Source organism: Alosa sapidissima, chromosome 6 (genome assembly GCF_018492685.1).
Source record: "Alosa sapidissima isolate fAloSap1 chromosome 6, fAloSap1.pri, whole genome shotgun sequence".
Taxonomy (NCBI): Eukaryota; Metazoa; Chordata; class Actinopteri; order Clupeiformes; family Clupeidae; genus Alosa; species Alosa sapidissima.
In genome coordinates this window covers 35636906-35651720 of record NC_055962.1, presented here as the reverse complement: position 1 = coordinate 35651720, position 14815 = coordinate 35636906, and the positions used below count along the sequence as shown (strand labels likewise).

The following is a 14815-nucleotide window of genomic DNA, read 5'->3' as shown; positions in this document are numbered from 1 at the left end:
GAACACGGTCCAGTACTAATACGTGCACACAGAGGGACGTAGCACCGCACCTGGGCCCCTGTGGTGTCCACTAATGGAGTACTGGCACGCCCAGGCCACTGATATACATCTTAAGGAGCCAAAACCTCACACACACACACACACAGGTCCCCGTGGGAGTGACCCACAGGGGCCAGAGATACCAGGAGACACATAACACACTCCGTGCTCCGCTCTTTGACATGGACATTCAACCATGCGGCCTTAATGTAAACCATATCGTTTTGCAGAGAAAATGGAGGTAGTGATGCTGTACAAATGACAACCTCCCTTGGAGGCTAGGTTGGCTGTTGATAAACTGGTTTGTGGGATATAAGCATATTGTGCTTTAAGCCGTTACATTAGCCGAACGTGAAGTTCTTGGCCAGTCGGTCTTTGTCAAGTTATTACTTACAAAATCTCATTTCCCTTCTTTTTCTAAAGTCGTTTTTCACATCCATATCAAATGGCTGATTTGTTTGACTGGTCACAGAAAAGAACATTTGTGAGCGTTGGGGTAGGCCTTGCACTAAACCACATCCGCACGCTCTTTAGCATGTCCCAGTGCATTGTGTTGACCTGTTTTTTTTTTAGCCCAGCTAAAGGTAATATCCACATAACCAAAATATCCGTAACCTTGTACATGCTTCAAAAATAGGTAAAGCAGCCAGGCTTGATTCCATGTGCAGTTTGTGAAGGCGAATTTCCTGAAGGAAATATTTCATGTCAGTGATTCTGCACGAACAGTCTAAGCCCTGCACAAATGCAGCCTGTTAGTCACAGAGCCTTGTAGCCGTCAGCTGTACAATTTTGGTCCCGTCCTTGACCATGCAAGATGATGAAACACACGCATGCATACACATGCCCATACACACACACACACACACACAGGAACATACAAGCACTTCCACACTCACAGTCTTAACACTGTAGACATAAACACTAATTGACATGCACAAGCACGCGCGTACACACAAACCCACACGAGTACACACTAACACATGCACAAACAACCCAGACCCACTCCTGAGCCTTTTAACAGCACAGAATTTCTTTCTCTAGGCTGTAACTGGGATAAACTCTGACGAGAGGGAGAGAGAAAGGGAGGGAGGGAGAGAGCGAGAGAGGGAGAGAAAGAGAGAGAGAGAGAGCGAGTGCGCGAGCTGGAAACGTCCCTGTTTGTCTGTATTAGGACATGTGTTTCTAATCAGTTCCCGATTGGACGCCTTCCTCAGGCCAAGCATGGGCCAGCATCTGCAATGCATTTGCAGGATGTTCCTGCACTCTTCCGAGGCCTGTCTTGGAGATTTACATCTATCGCAGCGGCGAATTAATATGGCCATATGGCACGATGGAGTGATGGAGGGCTTAGTTGCTTAGTTGTGTTTTTATATTATATACTTTAATTACTCTTTCTGCTGTTAAAGAATGTACTTATGTTGTCTGTATGCTGCTGAGATCTTGAATTTCCCCTGGGGATCAATAAAGTATCTATCTATCTATCTATGGGAGTGCTGTGCAGATAAAAGGTAGCCATCATTATTGACACCTCCCTCTTATCTGACACACGTGAGGGCCAATGACGGATGTTAATCTCTGACAGACAATTCCCCAAGACGTCAGCAAGCAGGTAGATCATGGAAGATGGAAGCCTTGACTCCCTGACTAGATAGATATCACATGCTGTTGCTCACTTATGCTGTGTTGCGGGAATGAAAGAGCGAGAGAGAGAGAGAGAGAGGGAGAGAGAGAGAGAGAGAGCGCAAGATGAACTGAGGGATGAACTGAGGGAGTGAGAGAGAGAGAGAGAGATTGGATTTATTAAATAATTTATCATTTAGGGCACCGAGTAAAAGGCACATCTTGAAATGATTGCAATGATGACCCCATCACAGTACTGGCTGTTGGGAAATTTCTCTGATTATTTATTTTTACTGTCACCTGTTACTTGTTCAGATGTAATTAGAAGACACCTGTCATAGGACATAGTCCATCCAGCTCCTCAGACACTAAATGCTTTTTAGCTTCTACCAGTAATTAGCTTCCACTCCAACACATTTATTTCCCATTGAGCTCTCCAGTTCCATGATTTTTAAGCTCTTTAGGGAAAAGGCCCAGTCCATCCAAACTCTGAAATCTTCTTTCACTTGGACACATTAGCAAAGCTATAAACGCCTTTGTAAAAGGCTCAGCGTCTCGCATACTCGGCCTATGAGGTATGAGCTGACGTCTCAAACTGGACAACTTTGGATGCTCATTTCACAACTGCTACATTGTGTGTGTGTGTGTGTGTGTGTGTGTGTGTGTGATGCAGTGGAGGCGACGCTGGTCAGGCTGGTGAACGGCTCGGGTCTTCACGAGGGCCGCGTGGAGGTGTTCCACGAGCGACGCTGGGGCACCGTGTGTGACGACGTCTGGGATAAGAAGGACGGAGATGTGGTGTGCAGGATGCTGGGCTTCCGAGGAGCCAAAGAGGTCCACAAGACCGGACGCTTCGGCCAGGGTGAGTCTGTTCAAATGGTGATTCCCTGATACATCATGTTAGTGACATATTTCATCACTTATATTGCCTTTGCGTTGTTGGTCTGGGGGATTGCGTTGGTATTCTCGAGTTGTCCTCCCAAATGATCTTTCAAGTTTTTTTCCCCCATAATATTTATCACTGTCAGTATAAACTGATGAGGTCAGTTTGACACAGTTCCACCATCTTACAGAGAGCATGAACACATATCAACTGGAGTAGTTACTGTATCTAGTAATAGAAGGAAACCAGTTCTATATTTATCTGTTTACTGAACAAATAATAATGTTTAATAATAATAATAATAATAATAATAATAATAATAATAGTCAACACTGCTCCTGGTTCTGTGGTAATGTAACCAGGAGAGGCAGGTCTGTCCTTTCATCTCCGTCTGCATCCCATAATGACCAGCTCTAAAGGTCAGATCCAATAGAGTGATCAGTCCACATTTATGGACCTTGGAAATGCTTGAGACCATTTGTTTTGTCCATTGTGCTTTTAGGAGGTATTTTACAGCCCGCTGTGTTGGGTCACTTTTGGAGATGAATAGGAGTTTATAGGGATGCCATCAAAACAGTCTCTATGGTAACATGAATCTGGTTGTCCACCACCATAACTTAGCCTACTTTCAGCTACAGAAATTCTTTACATTATGTCTTGTTTAGAAAAGACTATATATAATGATTTGTTATAGTATCTGTCAAAGTGTCCTTTGCAGTTTGCTAAACTGACCACCAAATTCTTGGGAGAGTTTAGTATTGAGAGAGCTGAGCTAAAATAAGCAGTTATTTGTTTTGCTCTGAAATCACGTATGACGCCCATTGGTGTTTTGTTTAAAGAATGGTGTTTTGTTTAAAACACTGTCATCACTAAAACACATCAATTGTTTTGAGCCTCAACAAATATGAAGTAAATATGAAAAGCTGAAAATGTATCAACATACTTTAAAAAATGAAAATGTCATTAATCTCGTATCAGACACAAGTAAACATCTGTGCTTTGAACACGTGACACCGACACTGCCATTTTCCGCGCTGCTGTGAAGATGTTTGTCCGTGAGCTGCTTTGAGTCAGACCTCAACTCCACACATGCAGTCCACCATGATTTGTGATATTAATCATGGATGATAATGCGCAAATATCTTTGAAAAATTGTTATTACAAGCAACACATAATCCTGTGAATGGGTTTTGGTAAACATGTTGTCTATAAAAGAAAAAATTTTATTCGTCACAGAAAATATGGGATATATTAATATCCTGCAGCTGTTGGACTGCTATATTAAAGTACATTGCATACTTATTGTGCTTTAAAACACATTTGCATGAGGCAGCATGCAAAACAGAGTGTTCCTCAAAAGATCCACAACTTGACCTCGTTCCACGCGGGGATGACTCATACTTGTGCAGAGGGTTGGACTCGGGACTGGTCTGGTCAGCTCTCTGTGGTCGTTCTTCAAATCTGTGCGTGGACGCTTGGACCCGCAGCGGACCGCTAACAGCCCTACTGGGTGCTGGTGGTGGTGGTGGTGGGGTTGAACGCCGCTGCACATCTGCAAGCTCTCACACTAATGTGTTGTCCCTATCTGGAGAAAGAGATGTGTTAAAAACAATGCAAGTTGTGTTGTTTTCAACACATTCATTTTAAGCTCTCAGCTTGTGAGAGATGCTTGCGTAGATGGACGCCTGGCGGAGCATGAGTAAGCCTTAACAGCCTGGAAAGGCCTCTCAGGATGTTTTGTAATCAGTCATGGGGAATATTTGTACATATACGCAGGATTGATATGAAGTCCTCTTCATGTTCTAACGTGCTCTCTTGTTTTCACTTTGGACTTTGGAACGCTGTGAGAGTGTTTTGGCAATGTTCACATTATGAGATGAATTACAGTCTAAAGTGTTCTACACACAAACACTCTCAAACAAAAACAATACTGTACATTATATGATATCTGGCATGTTTTGACCCTTAGACATTTTTTGTATTTGTCAGCCTTAAGCTGTGACTCTTTAATATACTGTATGTCACTAAACTTTGGAACCATGGCGTTAGAAGGACAGAAAAATCCATCAGAGCCAATGAAACTTTCCCTTTACCTAAATGTGTGCTCTTGGACTGAGGGAGAGTATAGTGACCTCCTTTTGAATCCTTATGAAAGGCAACCTCCTAACCAGTCTCTTAACCAGCCTCTCAAAAAGCACGAAAATTGAATTTTTAAGAAGACAGCTTCAACCTTCACACCCCAAGTCATAACTTTAGAGTAGAGTGCTTACATCCTTCGAATGCTTGCGAAAGATAACGAGTTATAAAAAGATGGCTCAAAGTAAAGCCACTGATTTATTCTGCCTCATAAAAGAATGGTGGCACCTTAAAAGAGGATTTGGACAGTGCTTTGCACAGTGGACCGAACACAACCAATTCATTAAGCTGTCAAGAGCTGGGATCGTTTCGTCGTGCCTGGAAATAATTTCTGGCCTTGCTCAAAACAAGGTCTGTGTGTGTGTGTGTGTGTGTGTGTGTGTGTGTGTGTGTGTGTGTGTGTGTGTGAGAGAGAGAGAGAAAGAGAGAGAGAGAGATGGAGAGATGGGTGGTTTTGTTAGAATCTAATGTGTTAGATAATTAATAAAGGCAGTAAAGACACTTTCAGTGGGAACCCCTCTGCCAGAGGTCCTCTTGGGTGGTACTTGGCTGCCCTGTGTGGTGCCTGCACAAATTTCAGAGGAAGGACAAGGGGAGAGAGAGAGAGAGAGAGAGAGAGAAAAAGAAGGGAGTGCAAGAGAAAGAGAGAAAGGGTTGTTTGGAGAGTCATTGAAGTGTTTCATGTCTATGCCAGATATCTGACTCATATTAGGGCTTTCCAAGGGAGAGAACGAGAGAGACACGAATAAACACTTTTAACCTTTCAACCAGTCCTCTGGCACTGACATGCTCACACATATTCACTCTGAACTGTATTTTAGCATCAAAATAAAATCCTACCTATTACTGTTACAAGAGATGAATAATGTCCAACGCAGTTGTGTTTGTATGGTATTCAACCAACAATGTTATATGTGTTATAGCAGATCACTAAAATAAATAGCCTCTTTTTAATCATGTCACTTTCATGACGTGCAAAATTGCGATGGCAGGCGGGAAGTGGAAAAATGAGATATGATTATGTAAAGCATGTGGTCGAGCGCGGTACGCTCTGCTTGAGCTGCTGAAAGGTGGCTCTCATTCTCTAACCCTGCGCTGTGCTCTCCCCTACCTGCCCCACAGGCACCGGTCTCATTTGGATGGACGATGTGGCCTGCGTTGGCACTGAGGACACCATTCACCAGTGCAAGTTCTCCGGATGGGGCAGGACCAACTGTGGCCATGTGGAAGATGCGGGGGTGACGTGTAACACCTAAAAGCAACCCCCTTCCCCCCCCCCCCCCCCCCCCCCAACACAACCCCCCCACACCCCCACCGACCCTCCGACGCACCTCGCCGTGCTCCCCCTCCTACGTGTTTGGAAAGGCCAGAATGAACTAACTTGTTATGCGGCAGGAGCGTGACTTGACAGCCTGGGTGAGGCGCATCAAAGACACCGCACTTCCTGGTCCGCGCCGCGCGAATCGATTTGACAGTTTTGAGAAAAGCATGCTTCGACAACGGGCCCCACTGGGGGGGGGGGGGGGCTCTGGGTCGGCTCTTGTCTTTGGACAGAGTTGGTGTCGCCATTGGCTGGCACGACCCAAAAAAAATAAACAACAAAAAAACCTGAGTCTCTTGCCAAGAAGATCCGACCAAAACAATGGGCAGTAACATGCGGTGACCCGGCTGGGGATGGAAGCAGGCGAGAGTGGGAACAAGGGCCGTGCATGTCTAATGGATGTGAGCTTCAGAGAGCTGATTAAACTGTGTGTGTGTGTGTGTGTGTGTGTGTGTTTGTGTGTGTGTCTTTATGTACTGTATGTGTGAGAGAGTGTGTGTGTGTGTGCGGGTGCGTGCATTTCTCTGACTGGTGAATTTTAACATCACGATACTTATGGGTCTTTTTATGTACAATTTTATAATGGTAGCGTAATGCTTTCCCGGTACCTCTGCCCTCCTCTAAACCAAGTCACGTACTGTCGAGCTTTGCCAAACATGCCACTTCCCTCGGCTTGGTTTATGTTTGGAAACCCCCATGTCTGACCACAAATGCACCAATTTACTGCCCAAGGTAGACTGACACACTAAATTGGTAACAAGATGTAATGAAAGCAGGGGTTTTATATAAATTACGTGAAGTTGGGATCTCACCCCCCCCCCCCCGAATACTCTTGACTGACAAGGCCATTTCCGTACTTGAATCGACCACTACTATGTGGAATATAGCCTCTGGCAGAGTAACAGATGCCATTCAAAAGCTAATGTAGTTTTATTGCTGCAAACACAAATGTGACTAATGCTCCACAGCTACGCTCTGCGGACAGCTAGATTGTCTGTGTGGCCTGCACCGTACATCCCTCAAGGGCGTTCTTTAAGCCCAGTATTTCAACGCTGCAATGGAGCTTAATCAAACAGTATTTCAAAGCAGCCAAAGACAACACACAATGAATCTCTACTTAGTATTAATGTTGTCTCCCTCCCTTCCTCTCTCTCTTTCTCTCTCTCAAGGACATGATTGCTATCATTTACAGCTGGACTGAAAAGTGCCATTGCTTATTACATTTTCCAACAATGCATTTATGTTTTATATGTGTGATCAGTGTCATTATGTAGTCTTACTTCATTATAAGTAACATACCATAGCACTTTAGCAGTTTATTTTATGTACATCTACAATATTGTTTAACTTTTGTTGTAGTTAGCTGTTGGCAGCACAGACATGCTTTTAATGGTTTCACCACAGCTGTTTTTAAAAACCACACACTAGTCCGAACTGACCCTCCCTACAGTATTTAGATGTGTTACTGCATCACAAACTGACCATCGTACAACTTCCCGCCTTGGAAATGTGCCACTCCACCAGGGGCCTAATGGTTCTCTAAAACGCTGCCATTTCTTTATATAGACGCCTAGTTCATCATTATGACCAATATCATGCTGTACACACGGCAAGCACACACAGCCAGGGCCCACTGGTCTAGGCCTCTTGAGCCACTGAGCTAGCGTTAGCGTTAGCAGGGGGGGGGCTGCGTGGAGCCTGTCGTGCTGTATGAATTAGACATGAGCTCGTGCTCTGGTGGACAAGCAGCAGCCTCAGCTCTGCAATGAGTAGCACTGAGAGGCTTGGATGTTCTCCTGTAGGGAGGTCTCCTCCACAATGACGCTCCTTCCAGAGCTCCAGAAATGTTTACCAGCATTATTCCCGGTTTTATTTTTTTGTTTGTCAAAACTGTCAGTTGTATTTCTTTTTCAGATGCAAAGACACAAATACATATTTACTTGTATATGAATGTATATGAACTATAAACATCATAGAGAAGCATATTTTATGTGTCTGTAAAGCTACTTCAATCTCAGAGGCAATACCAGTTACAGTATTTGATTTGATTTGTTGTTATATATTGTTGGAGAAAATAAAGGATTTTTTTTGTTTAAACATAAGGCCTCCATTACTTGTTGATGAAGCTGAGTGTCATGACACTGCCGAACAGAAAGCAAGGTAACCAAAGACCCCTGATGTACTTTATAAAACAGACATTAGGAAACTAAAAAGAAGTCTATAAAAAGAAGCAGACCTCAAATGCCGCCTCTCTCAGCTGACAGCTGGAGAACAATTACCTGTGATGGTTCCCACATGCCCAACGAATATGGGAATGATTCCAACAGAATCAACTGATCATCTGAACGTGCAGCAGGCCTCAAAAAAAGCGAGGAGAACAAAGGGAGTCAGAGCCCACGGACTGTCGCCTCCAATCAGGGCGCTAAAGCGAGGGCTCTGCAGCTCAGTGCCCTTAGGGAGTAGAGGCAGAACCTCTCCAGGTGATCTCAGGAAACTAAGTCCAGCAGCACGCAAACCAATGGTGAATATACAGCGTGTTTCCACATACTGGTCTAATCGGCAAGTGGGCTACTACTGATAGAACAACCAGGCTGTTAGATCCTCACCCTGTTGTTTCTAGATAGATAGAGTACTTTATTCATCTCCAAAGGCAAATTATTTACAAACACATTTAAGATATGATGTCTCCGTGCAATTGATTGTAAACTATACACTGTCTCTAGAATAGGATTCTGCTCTCCCAGTACAAAGGGAAGTTCTTGTAAATTGTTACAGCAGAGGGCAGGAAAGACTTTCTAGAACAGTCCTCCAGCTTCTATCCTTTCGTGTGATAATAACACAGTTGTACTGGAGAGGACAGGGAGTACAATGGCTAGATACATTCAGATACATTTTTTCAGACTTTAAAAAAGAAAAAAAAACAATGATAAAATGTTTCGTCTTTGGCAGTAACTTCAAAATCTTTCCTTTTGAATTCTGCTGGCCAGTCAGTTTGAAATCCAAAGGGCATTTTGAGTCTGATGTTTTAGGCAGCGACACAGTGGACCACATTGATTCCACTTATCTGAGCACTTGTGTGAAATTAGGGTAACATCTGGGGGTGGATCCACTGAACTTGTTTTTCTCCAGTCAAATGAGCAGCAGACAGACAAGCCACCAGAGGACAATAATGTGTGTGTGTGTGTGTGTGTGTGTGTTTATGATGCGGAGTGGTCATTGCACAAACGGATTTGCTAATTACATGTTGGAGGTAGCTGCTTTTGTTACAGCAGACCTAACACAGTGGCCTCCACAGAGCAACAGCTACACAAGCCAGATGTCAGATGTTGGCAGAAATAACATGTGTTGACTGGCTACAAGACACATACATCTAGTATGATATGGAAGCTGAATGACTTATTTTTGGTTGCCTGTGCCTTCAGATAAACATGGGCTTGCTTGAGCCTGTCTGTGGACGCATGTTGTAGGAATGTACTATGGAGACAACCACAGCCATGGTAACTTCAAACATAAATAAAGCTGATGACATGTCACTGCACTCCCTTTATGATCAGCCGTGGCTTTCTTGACCAAAGAGTTTATTCTCAATCTAAACTACCTATAACAACCAACGACCCAGTGACAACTGCCTGAGTTAACAAGACAAACATTGAGAGAAACATCCCTTTCTGTGGTCAGGCTAAATGTCTGCAATTCTCTCCCTCTCTCTCTCTCTCTCTCTCTCTCTCTCTCTCTCTCTCCCGCAAACACTCTTATTCATTCACTTCCTCCCTCTTAGTAACAATCATCCCAACTATTTTCATTAGTTAGTTACAATGGGATTATGTCACAGTGTCATTGCAGGGTGGTTTGCCGTAACTGGACCCATCTGGAGAGAGGGTCTAGTGGACATTAATCAGTACGCCTTCACTGTGCTGACATCATTTAAGAAAGACACACAAACGAGGGCCAGCCCGCAAATATTTAACATGCACACAAAAACACAACCACATTCTGTGCACACATGTGCACCATCCACAGGCTCATGCATGCATGCATGCCACACACACACACACACACACACACACACACACACACAGAGAGACACATAGACACACACACAGACACACACGCACACACACAGGCACAGCTGCCCAAAGTCATGACGGTAAGTAATGAATGAAATGGAGGCTTTCGCTCCAAATGTGTGTCAAATCTGTAAATTCTTGAGATCAGTCTCACCTCTGGGCCGTGGGCTGTAGCCAAGTTCTGAAAGAGGAACAGGCTGGCCTGAGAGCAGCTTCACTGGGCTGCTTTTGGTCTTGATAGCTGTGGGACAGTGGGACCACACAGAGTCCACACCTGGCAGTGGACAAGCATGGGGGATGAATGCTTTTGGATCTTTTCCACATAAAAGTGTGCACTGTGGGATTGGAGGCAAACACACGTCCGACACCCTGTGAAAAAAACCCCTGTCAGAGCACTCTCATCTTGGACTGCAGGCTGACAGCTGCCTCATGTTGATTAGAATTGATTGAAACTCTTTGCATTGGTGGAACTTGATCATTTGACTTGGCCAGAGCAGGCCTGTGGTTAGGCCTTCTTAACTGAAATTATTGCACTACTTAATGCCCTCAATCAGACGTGTTGAAAACGACCATGGCAACTTGGACACCGCTAGATAAAATATCGTGGTGGTGGAGCCTGATGGTGCTGATGTTCTGTACTGGGCTTCCCTTTAACCTGCAGGGTCTGGTGGCACCACCAGGATAGGGGGAGAGGAGAGAAGGAAGGAGGGAGAGGAGGAAGACAGGAGAGGAGGAAGAGAAGACAGCACATGTCTGTGAGCATCATGGCTCTTTTATTACATACGGACACGCCTGTCCATCACCGCGTCCTGCCAATGCAGAACATGTCGAGTGGGCGGAGTCCTGCCAATGCAGAACATGTCGAGTGGGCGGGACTCTTGAGACACCACAGATGTGGGGAGATTTATAAAGTTGGCCACTGTGCGTCCCAGTAAATGAATTTGATTCTTAATTCACTATGAGCGAACCTTTGAGATTGTGGTCCAGATTGTGAAGCCATAAGGTTAGTTGTGCAGCTTTGGCACCCTCTACTGACCACATAGATCACAACATGACTCTGAGTCCACTCCACATCCCAGTGTGCAGAATATCTTCTCTCTGTGGGCACTTGTGAGGTATGTGACAATAAAGGCCTACTACTACTACTGCATGTGCATCTCCTGTGGCTGTTTGACACAGTATTTGCCTTTGGATTTCCTAAAAGAGTAACTACATATAGCGAGCATGCAGAGCGCTCTGTGTCATTCACACAGGATGAGACGGACTGATTTGCTATAAGAGAAGTGCCTGACTTGTTCCTCATTTGCTAGTGCGCAGCTAGTGTATACCGTATATCACTGCGGTGTCACCCCACCCACCCAATACCTGAGCAAATCTGACCCAGCTCACCCATATTCAGTGGAAGTATGATATATACTAATAGACCCATATTAATAATATATACCAATATATATATATACAGTGTTTCCCATACATTGACTTATTTGTGGCGGCCCACCACAATATCAACATTGACCACCACACAATGATTTTCCAGGTTGTACTAACTAAAAATTGTGCTTAAATCTGGTTAGCATCATAACCACGCTGCGCTAATTTGCTAAAAACTGTTGCATTCAAGTTTCTGCAAACCTACCACCACAAATAGAATTCATTATGTGGGAAACACTGATATATATATACACATATACCCAGCTAACCCATATTCAGTGAAAGCAGACGTCTGACGAGAGAAAGTGACAGCTACTGTATAACTAGAACTATACTACTTAGTAACATAAACTTTAACTGCCATATATACAGTAACTGACACATCAACAACAACAACAATTTGCATTTATATAGTGCTTTATCAAGGCGCCCAAAGTGCTTTAGAGTGAAGTGGGGACCTCACTAACCATAACCAATGTGTAGCACCCACCTGGGTGATGCACAGCAGCCATTATGGGCCAGAATGCTCACCACACATTAGCTTGAGGTGCAGAGCTGGGGAAGGAATGAATGAATGAGCCAGTTAAACAAATGAAAGAGCGAGGTTGGGAATTTAGCCAGTTCACCGGGGAATCCCCTTCTCTGTGCAATACGTGCCATGGGATCTTTAGTGACCACAATGGGTCAGGACCTCGGTTTAATGTCTCATCCGGAAGATGGCAGCTCCAACAACACAATGTCCATCAGATCAGAGAACGGTATTCATTGGTCTGGCTGCTGGCATAAGATATGATATGATGTAATGAAATAGATTCTAATGTTTGGCCAATTCTATGATCTAGGGCTGTTCTATGACTCACAAATGTGACAACTGACATTTAGTAAACCAGACAAACCTGCTCCAAATCTCTTCAAAACTTCAGTCAAAGCTGCACTTTACCTCAATGACCACCAGGAGTCCCCAGTGAACATAATATAAAACTTGACCTGCATTGTTCCAAACACGTATCTGAAAGTTGTAGGAACACAAATACTGATTTAAGGATGAACTTAATTCATTACTGTTATACAACAGTACCAGTGGTGAGCACTGGGGCAATACTGTACAATTATGCCTCACTGGACTTGTTAGGCTTTCAATGCTATTGGGTCATTCCGTGTCAAATCAGACAGGATCCAAGAAAATTATTATTATTATATTAATCCAGCGGACCGAGACGGGAAATGTAACTTGGAACCAAAATGCAAAAAAAAAAAAAAAGAAGATATTTGACCGTTACCATTTTGCCGGGTTGATAGGGTCAAGTGGGGCTTGAAATTTCCTCACCTCCAAAGTGGGTAATGACAAAAAGTTTGAGAACCACTGGTCTGTTCAGGTCCCAGAACTTAGACCTAAAATATTTTTTTTTCCCATTTCAATGTTTTCGTACATTTTTTCACCCTTGATTTTTTCACGTGATTGCTTTACACTCTGCTTTACTTTACTCTGCTCTGCTTTACACTGTATGCCCATTCATTTAATATAATATGAATAGTACCATTCATTTAATATAATATGAATAGTACTGTATGCCCATTCATTTAATATAATATGAATATAATATGAATAGTACTGTATGCCCATTCATTTAATATAATATGAATAGTACTGTATGCCCATTCATTTAATATAATATGAATATAATATGAATAGTACTGTATGCCCATTCATTTAATATAATATGAATAGTACTGTATGCCCATTCATTTAATATAATATGAATAGTACTTTTCGTGATATTAATGCCCAAACATTGCTTCCCAGATAATGTGTTTTTCAGGCTGTAAAACTGAAGATGAACATAATATGAAGACATACAATTTGAACAGAAATATTTTACAGGCTTTGGTTTTGGGACCCATTCATGATGTAGACAAGGTTTGAACAAAATCTGAGACGGTGCAACCGTATCTGATTTGACACGGAATATATCACAGCCAGTTTCATCTACATGCATGTCCACTCTCTGACAAGTGCTTTGTCATTTGGTGTTGAAAAGGTTTACATGTGCCTGTCTCAGTTATAGGATCCAACCTCAGACTGAGTGCAACCATACTGGTGTTGGTCAGTGAGCTTGCCCCTTCACTGTAAAGCTCTTTCGGTGCTATCTAAATGTAATGGGTTGTTGTTATATGACCCTTCAATTTTTAATCTGCTTCACCCTGGCAAGCAACCACTGCCACGACCCTTAACTCTAGTCACCGCCAAAACCCTGAACACTCACTGACATAGTCCTACTCTAATTACTGCCACAACTCTTCCCATATTATGAACAGCATATGGACCCACATCTTCACTACACACAAATACGCAGTTTCTAATATTGCATAATATTTGGATTTTGGTTTTGCTCCATTTACTGAAAAATGCTGACATATTTTAATCAATGCTCATCCTTCCAGACCACACATAGCTCAATGCACCTGTATGTGTTGTTTTGGTGAAAATAGTTTTTGGAGGACGCAATGGAAACAGTCTTGTTTTATGGCAGCGAGCCTTGTCTGCGCAATCATCATACACCAAACACAATTTCCTGATAACTGTTGATAAGGCTTGAAAGAGGAAGTTCACAAAACCTCACAGGTTATTTATCAAACCTTTTTACTTTCAATATTTTTTTTCTATCCATCTTCTTGTTTTTCTCTGTCTCTCTCTCTCTCTCTTTCTGCACAAACACATGAACACACACACACACACACACACACACACACACACACACACACACACACACACACACACACACACACACGCACGCACACACACACACACACACACACAGACAGAGAAAGAGAGAGAGAGAGAGAGAGAGAGAGAGAGAGAGAAACAAACAAAGTGAAATCATTGAAACATGAATGGTGTACAAAATACAAATGCAAACTGCCAACAGCCTAATGTCCAATTAAAAATGTTGTTTGTCAGTGTGTTTCCAAAAGGAGCCACAGGGTGAGTTATGTATTGTTTTCTGTCCACAGCAATAACAAACCCAACTTCACAAGGTGTGAAAACATTTTAATTACACCGTCTTGAAAAGGCTTTGCCAGGATTTGGAGTATGCTCATACACAGCCAAATATAGCAGCATAATTTCTGGACAACAATGCATGGGCAGTTCACTTGAATTTACCTGGAAGAACCTCAAGTCACCCTGCAAGTGCAGACTTGCAGTATCATTTCAGAGCAGAGATCTATACCAAAGAGGCTCAAAGCATCACTTGTTTTGCTCACATCTCTAGTGCCGGTAAATTCATCTCTGCTCGACATCAAATCACTAGAAAGTGG

At 43.2% G+C, this 14815-nt stretch overlaps 1 protein-coding gene across 1 annotated transcript in view; it reads left to right on the top strand.

The window, feature by feature from the left end:
* Positions 1-5949, top strand: part of scara5 (scavenger receptor class A, member 5 (putative)) — a 49642-nt gene extending 43693 nt beyond the window's left edge. Inside the window, exons 8-9 of the mRNA XM_042095980.1 lie at positions 2333-2521; positions 5801-5949. Of these exons, the coding sequence (XP_041951914.1) occupies positions 2333-2521; positions 5801-5934 (323 nt within the window). The 3' untranslated portion in view covers positions 5935-5949. The remainder of the gene's footprint in view (positions 1-2332; positions 2522-5800) is intronic.
* The last annotated feature ends 8866 nt before the right edge of the window (positions 5950-14815 follow it).